This window comes from Leptosomus discolor, chromosome 5 (genome assembly GCF_034619465.1).
Source record: "Leptosomus discolor isolate bLepDis1 chromosome 5, bLepDis1.hap2, whole genome shotgun sequence".
NCBI classification, from domain to species: domain Eukaryota; kingdom Metazoa; phylum Chordata; class Aves; order Leptosomiformes; family Leptosomidae; genus Leptosomus; species Leptosomus discolor.
This window is the reverse complement of record NC_141395.1, coordinates 55,746,673-55,765,740: the sequence shown is the minus strand read 5'-3', so window position 1 is coordinate 55,765,740 and position 19,068 is coordinate 55,746,673. Positions and strand designations below refer to the sequence as shown.

At 37.6% G+C, this 19,068-nt stretch overlaps 1 protein-coding gene across 1 annotated transcript in view; it reads left to right on the top strand.

Annotated features, from left to right (window-relative positions):
- TRIQK (triple QxxK/R motif containing) overlaps positions 1-12,428 on the top strand; it is a 38,711-nt gene extending 26,283 nt beyond the window's left edge. The window contains exons 2-3 of the mRNA XM_009961939.2: positions 2,584-2,669; positions 12,315-12,428. Coding sequence (XP_009960241.1) covers positions 2,584-2,669; positions 12,315-12,428 — 200 coding nt within the window. The remainder of the gene's footprint in view (positions 1-2,583; positions 2,670-12,314) is intronic.
- The last annotated feature ends 6,640 nt before the right edge of the window (positions 12,429-19,068 follow it).

Sequence of the window (19,068 nt, the reverse complement as noted above, 5' to 3'; positions counted from 1 at the left end):
TATCCTTTAGATAAGTAGAATCCAGTCTTAGCCGTAGCCATGATACTGGAATAAACAGTAGCAGAGTGCCTGAAACCAAGGGAAAGAACACCAATAAGCTTTCCCTTTCTTAGGAATAGACTTCATCTTGACGATACATGTAGCACAGACTGGGTCTCCTGTGCAATATTTACGCCTTGCTCCTGTCACCTTCGCAGCTGAGCCTTGGAAAGGAGGAGGGAGAATGAGCAATGGGAGGAACAAGAGGCGGGTTTCAGTAGCTGACTTGTTTCCCATTCCTAATGGGCCTTACAAAACTTTCTAGTTTTCATTGTCTAATGCTGTTGCATCACTGAAAGGGAAACCTCTGACTGTCCTGCTTTATTTACCCCAGATGGGAAAGCAGCAAATCTGAATTACGAGAACTGAAATTGAACTTAGGCCTTGTCAGTTACATACTTCTAAATGAAGGTATTTTTCATGTTTAAAACATCTCAGATGGATAAATTTCTATAGTTTGTTCACAAGTAAGTAAGAACAGCTGCATCACTTTGTTGAAAGTTGGCTCCTAACAAACAAATAAAAAAATTCAAGGTTGGGGTATATCTATGCCAAATTTCAGCCTGGAGTGAATTTTTATGAGTTATAAACTCCTGCCATTTATAGTGGAAATTCTGACAGCTCTTTAACTATTTCATAGCAAAAATATGACTGCAGTACTTCCCCTAAAGGGCAAAGAAACATGTTCTCTTTCTGGCTGTCTTTGTCTTATGACTTAGCCATTATGGTGGTTCCTGCAATTCTTTCCCTGTTAAAAAAATTAGTGTGCTCCTGATGCATCCTATTATCAGATATTATTGACTTCTGCTGAAGAATAATGCTGCAATGGTCCTGTCCTGCAAATGAGATATGTTGACTGGATGAATATATTGGAGCATCAGACATAAATAGTCATTGTGTCATCTTTTCTTCACTCCATTCTCTAAGAAGGTTCTTTGGATATATGCTTTTTTTTTTTTCCTTGGTAATAGACATGGTTTCAGTTATTTTTCCTTTTGTTACTGAATATTTTCTAAGTTATTTCAGGTCTTTTATGAATAATATCTGACCAAAGGATAATACAGAGACCTTCACAATATATAATCCCTAGGGTTGAGGAGAGATTATACAATGAAAACAAATTTGTAGTGCGAGTTCAGCATCCACAATCTGCTACAGAGAGGAGCTCTGTATTGAACATGAGCAGAGTGACAGAAAAAAGTAGACAGAGGTGTGTTCCATAAATCCAGTATGTCACTGGAGTAGACCCTTCTTTTCCAATTTACATTTCAGAATTTCACCACTGCACTATAATATCCCAGTTTTGAAGGTGACCATAAAGAGAAGATTGCACTGTTGATTATGAATGTAAGATCACATCTGGTTGAGCAAATAGGAATGTTGCATATACAAAACTACTGGGCACAGTTTTAGAGGAAAGGTTAAATTATTTGAATGTAATGATAATGAAAGCTAGTGTACAGCTAGGTAAAATTAGTAGTTTAAAAATGCCCCAAAATTTCTGCTTTAAGCATTGTAGCTCAGCTTTGGAAATAGGCAAAAAGGACAAAAAGGCATGTATGCATTAGGGGGTAAAAAATGGAAAGGACTTTTTTGAAAAGCCAAAGCAGTTGTACTGAGGCTTTACCCCTCTGAGCAGTTTCTTCACAGATTCCTATTTTCCTTCTCGTTTTGTGACTGTATCTGTACCTTGACTTCTGTTGACTTAAAGAATCTGTGGTTAATAGTACATAGTACAGCAGTAACAGACCCTTCAGACAGCAAAAATGTCCCTGAGAAATATCAAATGTTTTATGCTTTCTTATTGAGTTGAGATACATGATTCATGCCATTTCTAAGGACTTGCATGTCCTCCTCTGAACTCAGTTCGTATGGACTCACAGTAATCAAGCACTTGGCTGCACTCTTCATGGCTGCAATACAGTGTCCCTGTAACTTTTAAAAAGTCTGTCTAAGCCACTTCTAGAAGATTCTGTGTAACAAGTTTCTACAAGCAGGTGGTGTGAAGCAGTGGTTTTATTAGCACTTACTTGGACTGACTTGCATGAGTTCTGATAACTGCAAATAATGTTCCGGTTCAGAATGATAAAACATTTACACTCACCATAATGTCCTGTATTACACATTAATATATGCATTAGAGATGACTAACCAACATAAATCATAATGAAAATTTTGTTTTGATTGAAATGTGAGGGCAAAACGTTATCCACTTTTAATCTACTTACTTACTGCCTGATGCTTACTGAACAATTTAATAAACATTGTACTAGTGGATGGCTGTCTGTACATGTATTTTGATGCCCCTCTGGAGTAAATAGGTTCTATGCTGATTTGTCAGCTCTTGCTTGCTGCGATCATCATCTGTGCTAAGGACCATTCTTCCATGGATCGAGCCCCTGTCTTACACAGTAGCTCCTGTTTGAAGTGCTGGACAGTGGGATGTTTTTAGAATGTTAGATCTGACTTTTCAAGTGAAATAATTGCTGACATTCTTTATATTCTTTTTGCATCATTTTCATTAAATGTGTTTTTCTACTCTAGGAAAACAAGATTATAAGAAAACCAGGCCCATGTTAAGAGCTACAAGATTAAAAGCAGAGGCCAAGAAAACTGCACTAGGTGTAAAGGTAGAGATCTGTTTGATAGCTTATACCACCTTTGTGTATATGTTGTTTCTTTTCCCCATAGATGTACTGTGTGAATATTGATTTCTGAGAAATATTGTTTATGACACTTCAATATCTAAGTGGAATGCCAGAATCTAAAATATTTATGATGGATTGCTTTTATTTAACCCTAAAATAACTAGAATATTTGAAATACTAAAAGATTTTAAGTAGTCCATGTCCTTGTTATGATACATACTTACTTTAAGGTCAATAAAGCACTGTATACTTAGAAAATTGATGTTTACAGGGAGCATCTCTACACACAGAATAAATGCTTTAACGATTTCATATAAAGATTACAATAAACATCTTCCTTCTTCCTTTTCCTATCCTATACCCAGAAGTAACTTAGACTGGGTTTATTAAGTATTGTAAGTTCTCAGCATTATTGTCTCAGTCTACATCCTTGTGTACTTGGAAAAAGAAGGCTTAGCTAACAGCAAAACATGTGGAAAGGTACTGAACTTTATTTTGGAAATGTCGCTTTTTCAGGCAGGTATGAATAATGACTATTTGATCACAACTGTGCATATGAGCAAGGACAACAGTTAGGAATATTTTGTGCTATCTACTACTGAGTGTGTCATCATTATTTAAGTTACATCCAGTATTTTTCCCTCAAACTTATTTTAAAATCAAACTGGTATACAATTAGCTTAGCAGCAAGGGTAAAAACTGTGCAAAATAAAAAAGTGGATCAAGTATCTGGGTATTCTAGTAAAAGAAACTTCAGAAATATTAAAAGGAGAACATTTTCTTGTTTCTGGCAGATGAGAAATCAATTTTTTCAAGTTATAGCTTATAGCAAATGCCAAGGTATTACTACCAAGCTGTAACAGCTGTTGAGCTGCCAGATGATGTATTTGGTTGTCTTCCAGAATTTGCTATTATAATCACGAAACAGTGCTTTCTTTTTGCTCCTGATTGCTGATCTCGATCAAGCATTACCATGCAATGCAGTATGTTTTCACAACATAATCTCCTCAGTTAGTGCTGTGTGTCAGGTTTTAATGAGAAAAAGTAGATTGCCTTTTTTGTTTAAAGGATAGATTATTAACCTTTTGAGTTCAATGTTTTTTCCTTCCTTTCTTATTAAATTTTACTTTTCATTTTACTTTCTATGGCGTGATTTTTTGGAGACTTTTACTGTACGGCCTATTTCTTTTAAAATGTGCAAGTTTTTTGCATGTCTTTCACATGTGAGAAAAATATGAACCTTGGTCCTTCAAAACCTGTTCTGTTTCCTTATTTTCTTAAGTAATTCTTACTTAAAAATGAGGGAGAATAGGAAAGCATATGTGTAATCATATGTGTCATGAAGAATCAAGTATTAGTGAGTAAAGAAATCAAGAACAGTTCGTTTTGTACAGATATGTTCCTGCATGTTATAACAGAACACCAGCTGACTTCTAGGTAAGAATGAGTTTTTCCATCGAGGCACACATGTACTCTCCAGCTCATGGGATGTTGTGTTTCTGAAGTTCTGCTAGCTGCAGTGTGCAATGTCTCAGGTTTGCAATTCTGGCTCTACCTTTAAAAAAAAAATTAAAAAAAAGAAAGAAATTCTTTAAAATATTGTCTTCCGGCTGTAATTTTTTTTTGCACACCTGGACTTTAAAATATGACTCTGGATCATCCCCAAACAGATCACAGACATTTTCTTTGCTTCCTAATTGCTGAGAAAAGCTGAGAGAGCTGAAGCAAAAAGGAAGGTAAGTTGGGCACCTTTCCCTTCCGGGATATGCTTGTGGGGGAAGGAAAGCAGGGCCTTTGTATTTATCCTTCTCACTGAGCCCACTTAATGCCAACAGCCTCAGGCTTACTAAATGTTACAATACCTCTACCAGAATATGGGCATTCCCTGTAGAATAAAACTCTGCATTTCTACTGACAGACTCTGCAGCGCTCTGTGCGGAAGCAAGGCGTATTTAATGTCTCAGGGTAAATTTGCACCTCTTCCCGTCTTGCAGTGACAACTCTTCACACTGCTCTGTTCCTCCAGTTCAGCTGAGCTTCACCACGGGCAGCGAATGTACCTGGAGTGTCTGCAGGGAAATCGCCCTCCCTGCCCCAGGAGAGGCTGCTTAGTTGTGAAGCCTTTTGACCTCTCCCTCTCTCTCAGGCAGGGCTTGTTTTGGTCAGTCCATTATTAAGTTTCTCCAGCTGTCCGAGAGCAATCTTCTTATCTTCGTCCTCCACACCTATCCTGGATACTCCTCTGTTGTCTTCTGGATAAATTTTGAAATAAGAATTTCTTGAGGTCTCCTGCTTAGTGTCACAGCAGGGTGTTAAAATGCTTCTTGTGTCTGTGGCTGTCAGAAGAGTCAGCAACATTGAGGTCCCGTCAGGTTATGTACCTTCATGAAACTATCTTGAGGCTTGAGTGTGAATCCCTTTAGTTGTTTCCTAATAGTCAGAGCTTTTGAGCGTGCTTGAGCTCTTCCTTTGGGAAGGTATTGTCACAGTTGTCACTTCATATTAACAAAGTTTTCTGATCATGATAAGCGACATGATTCACCTTCCAAAGGCTGGGATTTTAGGCTTTTTATATGATGTAGGCCCTGATTCTGTGCTGTGACAGTTGATTAACTTCAATCTCTGTTAAGGAAAAAAAAAGTGATGTAACTACAGTGCAATGTAATAAGTAGGCAGCACTTTAAATAGAAATATCCAAAGTTCTTGTAAAGCTTTGAGAAAACACATATATATGTGTATTTACCATGTATTTTACCTGTTTTTCCAGGTTTCAATACATGATGCAGTATTTCAAAATATATTAACATTTTCTTATAAAAGCCTAGGTTGCAGTTAATAAAAATATTGTAGATGAAGGATGTCCTTATCATACATCTAAAAGTACAAGCTCTCTGAGAAAGAGGAGTATTTTTCTGTGAAATACCTAACACAGTAAGTACCATACTGCCACTTAAAACAATAGGATTTTTTAGTGCTCATTGATACCTCTGGAGTGGTTTTGCAGAAGTGTCCTGAAGAGCTGATATTCTTGCCTGTAAACTAAGACTTGCTGTAGTATTGGGGGGGCGCGCAGTAGAGGACTGGAAAATGGTGAAGGGGTTTTAGTCCTTAATTTATATGAAGATAATGAAATTCAACTGTTGTGTATTTCACCATGAGAGCTGACAACATTCGCTTAAAAAAAGGCCCTATAAATGACATCAAACTTTTCAGAACCAATCCCCTGGAGATCCTTCACATTTCATCGCTGGCATACTAATTAGCTTGTCTTGTCAAACTTTGATTGCCTTGTCATTTTAATGCAAGGTTTAAAGTAACAAAGTTTCTTTCAGTCACTGGCACTTAGTGCTTTTTAATTTCCCCAATGAGAGATTTTATCCGTGTTGATAATGTCAGAGAAGCAGCTAAGCACTAATAACTATCAAAAGTTAGTTCAAGGAGGTTGATGACCATAATAGTGTTTGGTGTGTAATATTTGCTTTTTAAACATGTTTAAAAATTAAATATTATAGCAGAGCTATTGTGGTGGAGCTGTTTGTGTATGTGACACTGATGCACACAGTGCCAAAATATACGGTGTCTCTTCGAAAAGCAGGACCCCTGTCTTGAGAAACAACTGGGAGAGAAAGCAGTATGTTGTACATCTCCTGGTGTTTGGATAAGACAAAATTCTTTGTAACAGTACCAAAAAAGGGAGCCTGTGAATCTTCTCTGTGTGGTTGTTTTGTTGTCCCCTGTGGGGAGCTTGTGCTGGTGGAAGCCCACCTGCTGGCCTTTACCAGGTGGAGCAGCAAGGGGTTTGTGCCATCGGTGCTAAGTCTGCTCTCAGTGGGTGAGGTTGAGGTGCCAGCAGGAGGGTGGCAAGAAGAAAATGGTTTGAGGAAGCTCAAAACCCAGATAACTGGGATTTGGTATGCAGAGGCCAAAAGTAATGGCAGTTCTTGGGGAGGGATTTTTAGCATGAGTTGCAAGAATGAGTCAGTGGTCCCTGGGATAGATGATGAAGTTTTCTCTCTGATTGAAAGGTAGACACAGATCTGAACAGTAGTATTTTACACCCAGTAGAAAAGACATAATCAACAGAATACCACTCCGTCAAGAATTATTAGCAGCACAGTACATCAACTGAACTAAGGAAAAATGTTTCCGTAAAAAGTGAGAGCTTACTGTCTGTCCTTCTTCGGTATATCTGCTTAATCTATTGTGTAGCTAGCTAGCTCACTAGCTAGATGAGTTTATCTCATCTGGAACAAATTATTTATGAATAGATAACAAGACATTCCTAGTGTATTTTGGCAAAGGGTATTCTCTGATTTCACAGTTCATAATCTGCTAAGTTAGTGAAATACATTTACCAAGATAAATTGGGAATATAGTTTCATAACTTTGCAGAAATTAAGACCACAAGGGACTATTAGATCATTTGATCTTGCCTTCTATATGTTACAGATCATAAAATTTCATCCAAATACTTTCTAGGAAGTCCAGGCACTTTATAATGGCCAAAATACTGGGTCTTCAAAGCAGCTTACGTGCCTCACATAAAGAGCAAGGCAGCTTAATGTACCACCAATGAACAAAATGTGATATTCTCAGTGACCCCAGTATTCAGACTTTGATCCCTGACCTTAAAACGGAAGGGAGGGGGAAAAGCCCATACAAAGAGAAAAACAAAATCAGATTGCTTCCATCTGACCCTGGCTTGACCTGTACACCCAAGTACAGTAATCATGGTGGTTTCAGGGTGTGAACAAGATGCACCAAGCGGGAGCTTAGGAGGATTTTCTGTACCATCTCAGAGCAGTAGTCCAACTTTCTTGGGCTTTGGTCTCTACTTATGACCAATCTCTTAACACTTCAAAGGATAGCTGACAACAACAAAACCTCAAATCCCAGAAATGAAATCAATACAGTTGGAAGAAGATGTCCTGAAAAAGAAGGAAACTTCATTTGATCCTATATAGAAAAGTCTGAAGCACTGAAGCAGTCTGGAGGACTCCAAGGCTGGCAGACAGGACCTCCTTTTCACAGAAGCCCAAGCTGAAGTATTCTTCCCAATAGCTAAATGTACTTTTTTTGAGACATCTGACCATAAAAGACTCACACCCATGGAAGTCCCTATTTTCCCCAAGAAGTAACTGGAATGTTCAATCGTTCTTGTTCCTGGGAAATAGCATCTTATTTCAAGACTGAGCTTATCTAACCACAGCTGGGCCTTGAGAGGTTCTTATAAACAACACAGAAGGACCTCACACTGTGAAGCGCCTTACTTAAATCCAGGTGTATGGCATATATAGTTATATGCTGTAACCAAACTACCTCTCATTCTTCTCTATGGTAAAATAAATACCAGTCATCTCCCTACTGGAAATCCCTCCACCTTTGCGCATCCAGAGATCACACTGAGGAAGTGGTTACCCCTTAAATCCAAAGACCCTTTTAGATTCATGATTTTTCAAGGTAGAGTCCTCCACTTTGTAAGTGCTATCTACATCTTTGATACCTGTATATATTATCTTGCATTTAGCTACATTAAGATGAATCCTTTGTGATCATGTAGCCAGGCCTTTTAGATGACTCTGTAATAGTATGTTGTTCTCATTATTTGAGACAATGATATTTGTTCCATCTGAAACTTTAACAGTAAAAAATGTATAACATAAAAATTACTGATAAAAGTTAATAAATAACTTTTGTTACCTTGTATTAGATGTAGAATGTCCTGCATTAGGGAAGCAAACATCCATTTTTAAATAGGATTTTGTTGAAAGTCTAAAAAATGGTCACAGTGAATGCCTGGATAAAGTATTCTAGTTGGAAATTATAGAGGATAAAAAGGTTGAATATCAAGTCCATGTATGCTTGTTTCATTTCTGCAGGTATCCTTGGTCAGTGTGATTTTCTTTTCATCTCTACAGAAATAGCTAGGGATAGTTTAGCATTCAGAGACAACAATTTGTGATACTCTTTCACTGAGTTTTAGTCTGGTTTCAAGTAAAAAAGGTATGATTCTCTTGGGAGGAGAATAAGAATACATAAAAAAAAAAAAAATTTCCTTAAAGTGTTGTTTTTCTCTATCATGTGTAGGATATGATGCTCCCATACACAGTGTCCAGATTTGTGTTACTACAGCCAACATTTTTTTTTCCTCACCCCTATTTTTTCATCTCCTGATTAGTCTTGTTTAGATCCCACTCTGCAACTTGTTCCATCAGGGTGAATCTGAGGACATTATCCAAGTATTTTGGCATGAGAGACATAAAACTGACCAAAAAATGATTGGAGAATTACATCTATGTTATGCTGTAATAGCATGTATTTCCTTTTTGGAAAAGTTTCTGAAAAACTTAACCAAGCTGAAATCAGTAGGGTTCTACAGACATTATTCTAAATATAAGAGGATATAATAGAAAATTCTGTTCCTTTTAAAGGCTTCTTTGACTGTGCTTTGGGATTTGAGAGTTTTTTCCTAGTGTTCTGTACCATGTTATAAAAGAAAAAAATGGAGAAAAAGCCCTGTGATCATTTTAAGTTTATTTCTATAGGACTTTTTCTATATTGTTTAATTATTCATGGTGAAATCCTCTGAGTAAATGGTTTTTGCAGAGGGATGATGGGGATGATCCATAAAGTGCAAGAGAAAAGGAGCTGTATATGCCGAGCGGAGAGTATTTTAACATTTCATTTCTATGCATGGCTTAAAATACAAATAGCAAAGCCTGATAAGTATAAAACAAATTAAAATGACAATATATACTGCCGTTGCAAAGACAGTATAGTGGTGTAGCATCTCATTTGCTATTTACATTGCAAAATTTATGTTTATAAAAGTTCATAAACTGGATGCAGTTTTTAAGAGACTGCATATTCCTAGCTGAGAGCCAGGTGTCCTTTGTTAGGCAGCTTATTTTAGAGTTTTGTTACCTACTTTCTTCAGTAATGCAAAATTAAGGTTCTTGCCTAATTCTCAGACCTGGAATTTCAATAAGGTTTTCATTCCCAGAGTTAATAAATACTGATCCAGCTACCCAGTTCCTAATGCCTGTGTAAGGAAAGTAGTATTGTTGTCTCAGTGTTATTTGCTGTGAAACTTAGGCAGAGGAATTAAAGAACTACTCCTGTCAAAGCAGTTACTGGACAGCCTGAGAATAAAAATCAAGATTTTCCCAGTTCCACTTCCTAGAAAACAAATCTTTAATGCAAACGCTCCCCAAAATTTTGCTGCTGCTACCACAGCATTTCACAAGGGAGACTGAGGAGGAGGGAGAGGAAAGGTGAACCTATTGTAAAGCAGAGAGCATGGCAAGCATGGCATCCGAACAAGGGAAAAAACTTTTTAATACTGGAATGAATTTGCTCTCTGTGTCAAGTGTGAACGGTGCCTGCATTGTATGGTTTTGTTGTCCACTCTCCTGAGCAGATGGAGCTTGCGGTTGTATGTCACTTGTTTATTACATCCTCTTAAGATTAGTAGCTGTGTGGCCAGATGGGTCTGGGAGCACAGCTGTGGATACAAGGAAATAAATGAAACCTGTCTGATGCTGCCATGCCCTTTTGTGAGATACTGACGTGTTGCAACTGCAACAAAGCAAAAATCACTTTCCTTTAATATATTAGTGAATTAGATGTACTTTCTTTTTTTTTAATCAAATAATACGAAATCAGGAGGATGAGGTTCAGAGGATGATGTGATTCTAAGAGGAAAATACAGATGAAACCTGTGGCAAACAGCCTCACCAAATTTACAGGAGCAATTTTAATGTGGTAAAATAAATTTAAGGTACATCTCAATTAATTATCCATATAAAATCTAAAGCAAAGGTTTCTATAGAACAAAGAGTCCTATAGAGCGTATACCAACTAGATGGTAATATTTCAAAGTTTATTAGATGACATATGTTGAATTATTGATCCAGCATTTTGATAAACTATATAATGCATTCATGTAAATGCAAATGGAATGCTGCTCTATAGAAGAATGCCAGATTATGGGCTAGACTTTAAAAAATGAAGCTAACACAATTTTAACTCCTTCATGGAAGTGGACACACAAAGTTGGTCACAAAGACACCACCAATCCAGTGATACTGGGTGGAATTTGTCCTAATGTGCAGGTCTCCACGCCAGAGATAACATCTCCATTCCCCTTCTAGTCTAAGAGGAGAAACAGACATTTTTAGGAAGAATTCACCTGACTTGTTGTAGAGGACAGAGTGAATCTTGCACCAAAGAGGGCCAGGTTCTCTTCTTGGATAGTAAATGGTGTATGATTGTCTAGGTGTGGTGTAGGCATCTCCTTTCAGTCCCACTGGCAGAGTAGATTTGATGTACCAATGATTTCTGTACCAATTCAGATTAGTTGTTATAAAGTCACTGAACTGTTTTTCTTCTCTCCTTTTAACTGTGCAGCTGGATTGTTCTGATGCAGCTGGTTTGTAGGTTAACATGGAGCTGAGATTTGGAGGGGAGGTTGTTGCTTCTTGTTGTAAGGGGGAAAATGGTTCGGGGGGTACAAACTCGCCTGTTCCTTCTAAGCAATGTCAGTGCATGATTTTAGAAATAATCATGATGATAAGGAGTGAAGCAGTGCATGTTGTTACCTATGGAAGTGGCACTTTCTGTGAGCTGAAGGAATATAAGAATTTTTCTCAAATTTATATTTCTTCTTTCATTGTCTAGCAAAATGAGAATCAACACTATAGGAAGTGCGCTCTGCTTTCCAGGAAAATAAAAATGTGAAATACTGTGACTCTGAAAGAAGTAGTGCTGTAAAGAGGGTGATCATACTATGATTTATTGTATCTGAGATCTAAAGTTGGAGCTTAACAGAGTCCAGCCTTAAGATAGAATATGAAGATAGGCAGTCACATAATGAGTATGACGTGTAGTACAAAAACATTTTTCTGCTTCTGAAAGCTGCTATAAATCATGTATACTTTGGAAGACTCTTTTATGTTAATGAAGGAAGATGCAGCAAGTTGCAGTATTTTATGGGAAGAGAGGCAAGTGCAAGTGCAAATTGTTGTGCTTTTTGCCTTATTGCAGAGGGGAAGGAAGAAAAGTTTCATCCAATTCTGAAGGATTTTGTAGCTCCATATTGTAATGCATGCCAGGAGGTTGGGAGGTAGAGGTAGCAATTTTCATTGACTTCCACCATACTGTGTTTGCTTCATTAAAAAATTACAAATTTGTTGGCAAAAAGCAGTAACATATTGCTAGAAAACATCAAAATTCACAGTGTAAATTCATAACTTGAATTTGTGTTCAAAACTGTGGTTTGTGAATTCTGTCTTTTCTTTTGAAAAAGGAGGAATAGCATAATAAAAGGACATAAAGCTCCTATTTCTAGGTCAGACCAAAGACCTTTAAGCCAAATATCCTATTTCTGACAGTATGTCAGACTCACCAAAATCTTTATTAAGTGAATGGATCTTATAACAATTCTGAAATGGTAGTCACAAAGAAGAAATCATTAAAGTATCAATGCCTTATGGAATTATATATATCTGATGTTATTTTGATATGCATTATATAATGGAAATAATATTTATTCCTGATTTACCTGAAAATATGGTACTATTTCTAACAGGTTTTGTTTTATTTTTTTTTTCCCTCTTATTTCTACAGGAAGTTGCCCTTGTCCTTGCAGCTATACTGATATTTTTGTTGGCTTTCTATGCTTTCTTTTATCTTAACATTTCCAATGAAGTTGACCTTGATCTGGATCCAGATGAAAACTAGCAGATGCAATGAATCTATCATGAAGATTTCTTCAGCTTAATCAAGACTACGTAGGAACACACAGTCACTTCACTGTGAGACAGTAAATGATGCCATTCCTTGCAGTCCAAATTCATAAGGAAGTTTTGCAATATGTCAGTCACTTTTACATTCCAGATCTCCAAAATAAGAGAACACTCATGCCCAGCAAGTATATTTGGTTAACACCAAAGCCAGGAGCAGCCGTACAATACATGAAGTTTATTGTTTACATTATTTTTTTCTCAGGCAGAGAACTTTGATGTCAAAAGACAGGTGCTATTATTATCATGGGTATTGATGCTGACTTCACAGGAGGAGAGTCTGCCTTGACTAAATTTAGGAATCAAAGCTTCCTAATAGCCAAATTAGGTTCCTTTTCCTTTCCCAAAAGAAAGCAGAAATACCAAATAAAAGTCTTTTTCTTGATTTGTATTTAAAATATATCAAAACCCCCTCATCCTTTCTCTCCCTTTTAATCTTTCTCGTGCATGTGTGCACACACATGCACACGAAGATGGAAGAAATTGTAGGAAAAAATATCTTTTTAGAAGCAGTCTGTCACCTCCTATATGGACTTAATTTTATGTCATCCCAGATTCTGTGTGCCTGTATATCTGCAGTAATCTTTTTCATTCTTTTGCCAACTGTTCAGCACACATGTGTTCTGTCAGAAATGGCACCTGGATGACAGAAGCTCTAACATTCGCATATGCCTCTGAAACACAGTTCTTTGCCTCCTGTGCTGTCTGAACTAGTGTAAATAGAAAGTTCAGTCGATGTTGGTTTTAATTAGTGTATTGCTTTATTATTAATGTAAAGTTTTAGTTATACTCTTCCTGCTGGTTGTGGTATCAACTTGCTCTACCTGTTAGGGGGAGGTTGTAAAAAAAAATTTGCTTTCTAGTTATATAATCATTTTAATCATCACACTAATGTGAGAAGCTGTAAGTATTAAGAAATCTTTTTTTTCATGCACGCTAATAATTGGGAAAATCTTTGCTCCATGATATCCTTCAGTTCTTGCAAAGTACCTTTCAGAACATGCACTGTAGATAACATTTCTGGTCCCTTTGATAACCACAAGCCACTTGAAGAAGTCTGTATGTCAAAGCAGCTGCAGGGAGCTGTAAAATTCTGGCTTTATCCTGTTCTGCTTTGGCTTTGGCATATAGCTGAGCTTGTGGTTGTAAAAGTTCAGTTTTGATCCTTTTAAAACTGTGATCAGTCCTTCTCTAGTTTGGATTCACTTTGATACCGAGAAAAGCATAGTCATTGGTGCTGAATGTGGCAAGGAAGTTAGGCAGATTGACTTCCAGAAAAGTTACTGTAATTCTGAAATTCTATTAGCAAACTAGCTTGGCTTTTATCTTTGATACTAATTTCAGGGCTGAATGTTAGGTTTAGTTTTAACTGAGGTATTTACTGAATTGTTCCAGAAATGGCTGACTAAGATTTCTTATAGTGATTTTGAAGACAAAGGGATACAAATCGTAGCAAATATTATAATGGAAAATATATTTATTTTAAATTGACACAGTCCCATTATCACCACTTAAGGAACTTCGATCAATACAGTTAATTTTAAAATCATACAGTAACTGACCATATACATTATGAGTCTCTGAGGATCCACTTCTTATCTGTCATACCCCTCCTTCACTCTATGTAATGCAAAACAACTCCTCTAGAAATTCAGAGTACAACAGTCTTCCAAGAAGAATATGAAGGAGAAGCATAAACGTATATGTGCAAATATTTCTCATTTTTTAATTATGACTGTTACAGGCACAAAATCCTAATGTTTATGCATTCATATGACTTATAGTCCGCTAATACACACATGGCCAAATGCTTAGCAACATGTTGCATTTATGGTGAAGCATTATCTGACACATGGCCTGACTTTCAGTGGAAGGAAAAGCATATCACAAGCTGTCTCCTTGGATGTGACATGCCTTTCACTTCACCAGTGCCACACCACATGTCACATAAGCTGCAGACCTCTCCTGTTACTTTGCATGAGCAATTTTCTTGTTCCATAAAATACTGGTAGAATTGCTTTCTTAATGTCTGCACATAGCTCTCTGGATGATGTGTGGCCTGAGAATGATGTGTGGCTATCCCTTCATGCAGGTTGTCTTGTAACTTGCTTTCTGAATCAGTTACATGAAAAAGCAAGCTATTCTTACTGTCAAATTTATGAACATGAAGTTCCTAGAATAGGAAGGTTGCGTTTCCCATAATTATGACTCATAGACAATCTGAAGCGCATATATGTGTGATTGAAGCAGCTTCCCTGATTTGTGGGTTATCAGTCCATATTGCCCACAAGTTCCATAGCTTGCAGTTTCTTGGCTTTGTTTACGTTAGGCCGTTTCGATCACATGAAAGATATTGTCATGTAACAAGAAAATTTCTTTTTGCGTAGATGAACTGGATAGACTTCTCTTCAATGTACATAGAAATACATGGCAAATATTGCAGCAAATAGACTTTTTCTCTTATCAGTACAATAATCTCTAATGGGACTAAGTCAATAGTTTTTTAAAGCTAAAAGCTCCCACTTTTCATGAAATTATGCATCCTTGTTTTTTTAAAAGGCATAAGCACAACAATATTAGCAATGACGACTGATTCTGAGCTGATTTATGATTTCCCTGTGTTCACTGAAATCACAACTGATTTACTCCAAGGGAAAATCAGAATCTGACCTGAAGTTGGTTTTGCTTTCTGGAGCGCTACATTGTCCATTCCTGATATTTTAAAGCAGAGACTGATTTTAATTTTGCAAACGTGTGGCTTATTTTGCCCTTAATTATATCTGAGATTGAATGCCTCTTGTTTTTTGAACCACCTATCTTTGTATGAGTTGCTCAGTGTCTATTTTAATAATAAATGTATATTTACTATTTTTGTGCTCTTCTTAATGTTGAATGTGTCACACTGAATTATGTATACATTTGAAAGGACATTAAAGCCATCGAAACAGCACAATGTTCAAATGTGAGCAGTGATACCAGTTTTAGAATATCTGGATTATTCTAGGCAGTTCTGGCCCCTAAGCTCATATTAAAACTAAGTATAGCCTATGAATACTTAAAAGACAATAAAGAGAACTACCCTTGGCATCCTACCCAGTACCGATAGAGCGGATCTCCTTCTGCAAAGTTGTTCCATGTACCTCCATCAGCTTCAGATGGATTGACTTCATTGTAAAAGTAATACTTGTATACATTTGTTTCAATGGAAGATTGCTGATCAAACTCTTTACACAACAGCCCTGGCTTAATAGGGCAGGTTTTTTCAAGGATGTCAGCTCTGGGGAAAGGGTAGATGCCAGTACTATTGTTGCCCTCTCCTTGTGGAGTAAACTGAATTTCGTTCCACCAGAGGTTTTGGAGGAGATGCCTGTACTGAGTCCTTATGCTGGGGGTGGGAGTGGATGTCCCATCTGGAAGAGTCTCTGGCTAGGAAGGCATGACAGTCTTCCAGCAGTGATTTTGCTCAGTAAATCTTTCCTCAGCAGTTTTCCTTTTCCCTCTGATCCTACAAAAGCAGAACCAGCATGTAGACCATCTCAGGACAGAAGCCTCAATATAGTAGTTTTACTAGTGCTGCTGGTGAACTTTGCCAAGGAAAGGCTTTAACTCTTATTTCCTAGAGTCCATAAATATAGTTTAGTGGAAGCTTAGGAAGCATGTTAAGCATTTCCCTAATGGACCCTCGAGATATACTTAAACTTTTCTTGAAGAATGCTTTATTTAAAGTTCACTGTTGCATCTCATATAGATATCATGTGATTCAGCATCTGTCATAGCTCCTTCCATGCATCAGACCAGCTGTAACAGGGACAACACGTAGACTGTGAGATTATGCAGCTATATGTAACTGCGAACGTACGCAACGTGAGCAAACTCATCTGTTTAGGTGTCATCTAGAGTAGCTGACCTAACAAATTGTGTTTGAAAACAAATGGTTTTTAAACAACCCTGCTAAATGAAGGCATAGTGAAAGCCCTGCAAAACCACTCATCTCATGTCCATGAAAATTGCTACCATGGAAGAAGTTTATTTGCTGACTTAGGGCAAAGTTTTGAATGTTGCCCTTTTGGGGAGGAAAATGTTGCTAGCAGTTGCTAGCAGCTCCCGGTAGAGTGATGATTCGTTTTGCTCTGATACGGGATTGTGCCTATAAGGCACAACTGAGCCAGTTGGTGAAGGTCAAATGCATTCAGGACAATGCTCAGTAAAGGACTGTACTTGAAATGCAGACTAGGCAAGTTAGAGTGCCAACAAACAGGATACTACAGATCTTGATCGCATTTCAAGTTTTACTTACAGTAGCATAATAATTAGCGATGCTTATGACTAAGAAAATAACAATATGGCACATCAATAAGACAGCAGAAATGTGATGTTGGAACTGCTTCTTACAAGATTTTGTAGTGGATTATGCCTGCACTTTGGGAAATGAAGCCATGAGATGGATAAACTGGCAAAGATTGTCTGTGATCTTATGCTGACAATATCTTTCCCTGAAAGAGCCAACAGAGATATTTTGCAACAGTTTCCCCATCATCCACTTAGTCTGCTGCAATGTATTCTTTTGTAGATGTATTTCTACACCTTTCCAAGAGTGGAAAAATATTTTTTGTAGTTCATCAATGCATTTAATTGACAGAATCCTCTACTCTTTCTTTCCCCCCCGCCTTAATCACAACCAAATTGGTGGGGAGACAGCCAAAATGTTAGGTACCAGTGTCTCTCAAGCAGATGTCACACCACTATTTTTTAGCTTGTTTAAATGGATAAACATGTTAAACTGTGAAGTATTACATTTTAGATTTTTTCATTAAAAAAAAAATGGGACAATCTGTTTACTGTCCTTAATTGAGACAACAATCCTGGTGGTTGCCAGTTTTGGCAGTTGTAATGATGAACTATAAATATTGGGACAAATCAACTAACTGGTGATTGTGGAGGATAGTTCAAGTAGAAGCCTCATTCTGCATGAATACTTTTTTCAGTGCTATAATTTTTTCTAAATTCTATAATTGTTATACTGGTTTTGCATGTTAAAACCACAAATAAATACATGACTAGTCAAACAATAGGCTTGATTCTGTTGTCTTATTCTGAATCACTAAAAAAAGCAGATAAAAGCTGACAGTCCTGCAGCACAGTTCATGCCTTGGCCAAATTCTCCCTAAAAAGGTGTTTGTTCAGTCAGTTATAAATGTGAGCTACAAAGAGCTTCATTTTGCTGAACCTTGGAAAACTTGAGGAGCATATAGGTCTTTGGGTGTTTGCCATTTCACAAGGGATTGTAGGAATTTTAAGGAGTGAAGCCACAGGAGGTAAGTATGGAGTTTGGTGACAAACTGTCATTCTACTATTGCAATTCCTCTGGGAACAAGAGTGGAAGAAAACTGAAGTAAAATAGCCAGTTCTTCCAGGAGAACCACCTCACAACTCAACGTGTTGCTCCAGAAGAAGAGGGTGGAAGAAACGCTAATTCTGATATCCAATCAGAGCTACCTCAACTTCTTGTTTTTCATAGGGCAAAAAAAAAGGCCAGGAGGAGATAAAGATGTCTAAAATGAAGCAACTCCTCATTGGATCAATGGTTCATTTATTTAAATAAGGAATAAAGAGAGTTTGGGGAATTTACATAAAACATAAGTCAGGCTAATTGCTGTTGCCTTCATGTATAAAAACAAGTCACATTATGCCAAGATAGAGTAGTTTTGTGTTTCTGTTACTGACTTAAATGTAAATGTACCGATACTGGCTATGTCCCCATTTCTCTAGAGACACCTTCTTCTGCTGTGATACTGTTAGCAGAGAGGAGGAACAGGGAGGGAAATGGCAGGTGAGCCCTTTTGCTGATTCTGCACTCCTAAAGCATCACCACTGCTCAGTGAGGAGCTGCCAGTGTTTAGGACTGTAGTCCTGGTTTGCTTTGGACAGGCTACAACAAAGAACAGAGCAGAGCTGAGCCTACATGGTGAATCTCCCACCCTTGCTGGTGCCTAATTTGTTACCACAAATATACAGAAACTGAGATGTGAAGGCTTTTTACTTTTATTTATTAGGTTCTCAGGGAGGTGCCAGAAAAGTTGTCTTTTGTTGTCCTTTTGAAAATTGTTTCTGCATAGTTTTTTTCCCTTAGTGTCTGTGGGACTGCTTTCCAGTCAAAGAATGCCACGCTCATGCCTACTGCTTTTGGTAGGAAGGCTGTTGACATGATCCTTTTGCAAGGAGAAGCTGGGGAGGGGACCTGACGTCTCCCCTGTTCTCTCCTGGCTGAAGCTGAAGAGGCCTCAAGTATCTGTTTCTGTGTAATATAGTAAGACTTGCTCTGGTTTGGGAAGGACAGCAAATTCTGAATTCAGGGCAGCTTTATTTAGCCTTTCCTGCCTGAAGAGACTTCTGAGCAGCCCATACGGTGAAAACCAGGGTTTTGCTTGCTTCCCTTTTGATGGCTCCCTTCAGCTTCTCATTTAAAAGATGAGCTAAGGTGCTATGGTTGTCTGCTTAAAGCAGGGCTGTTTTAACAACAGTATCATGGTTTCTTACTGCCCTAATGAGCTCATGACTGTTCCTTCCTAAAAGGCAGA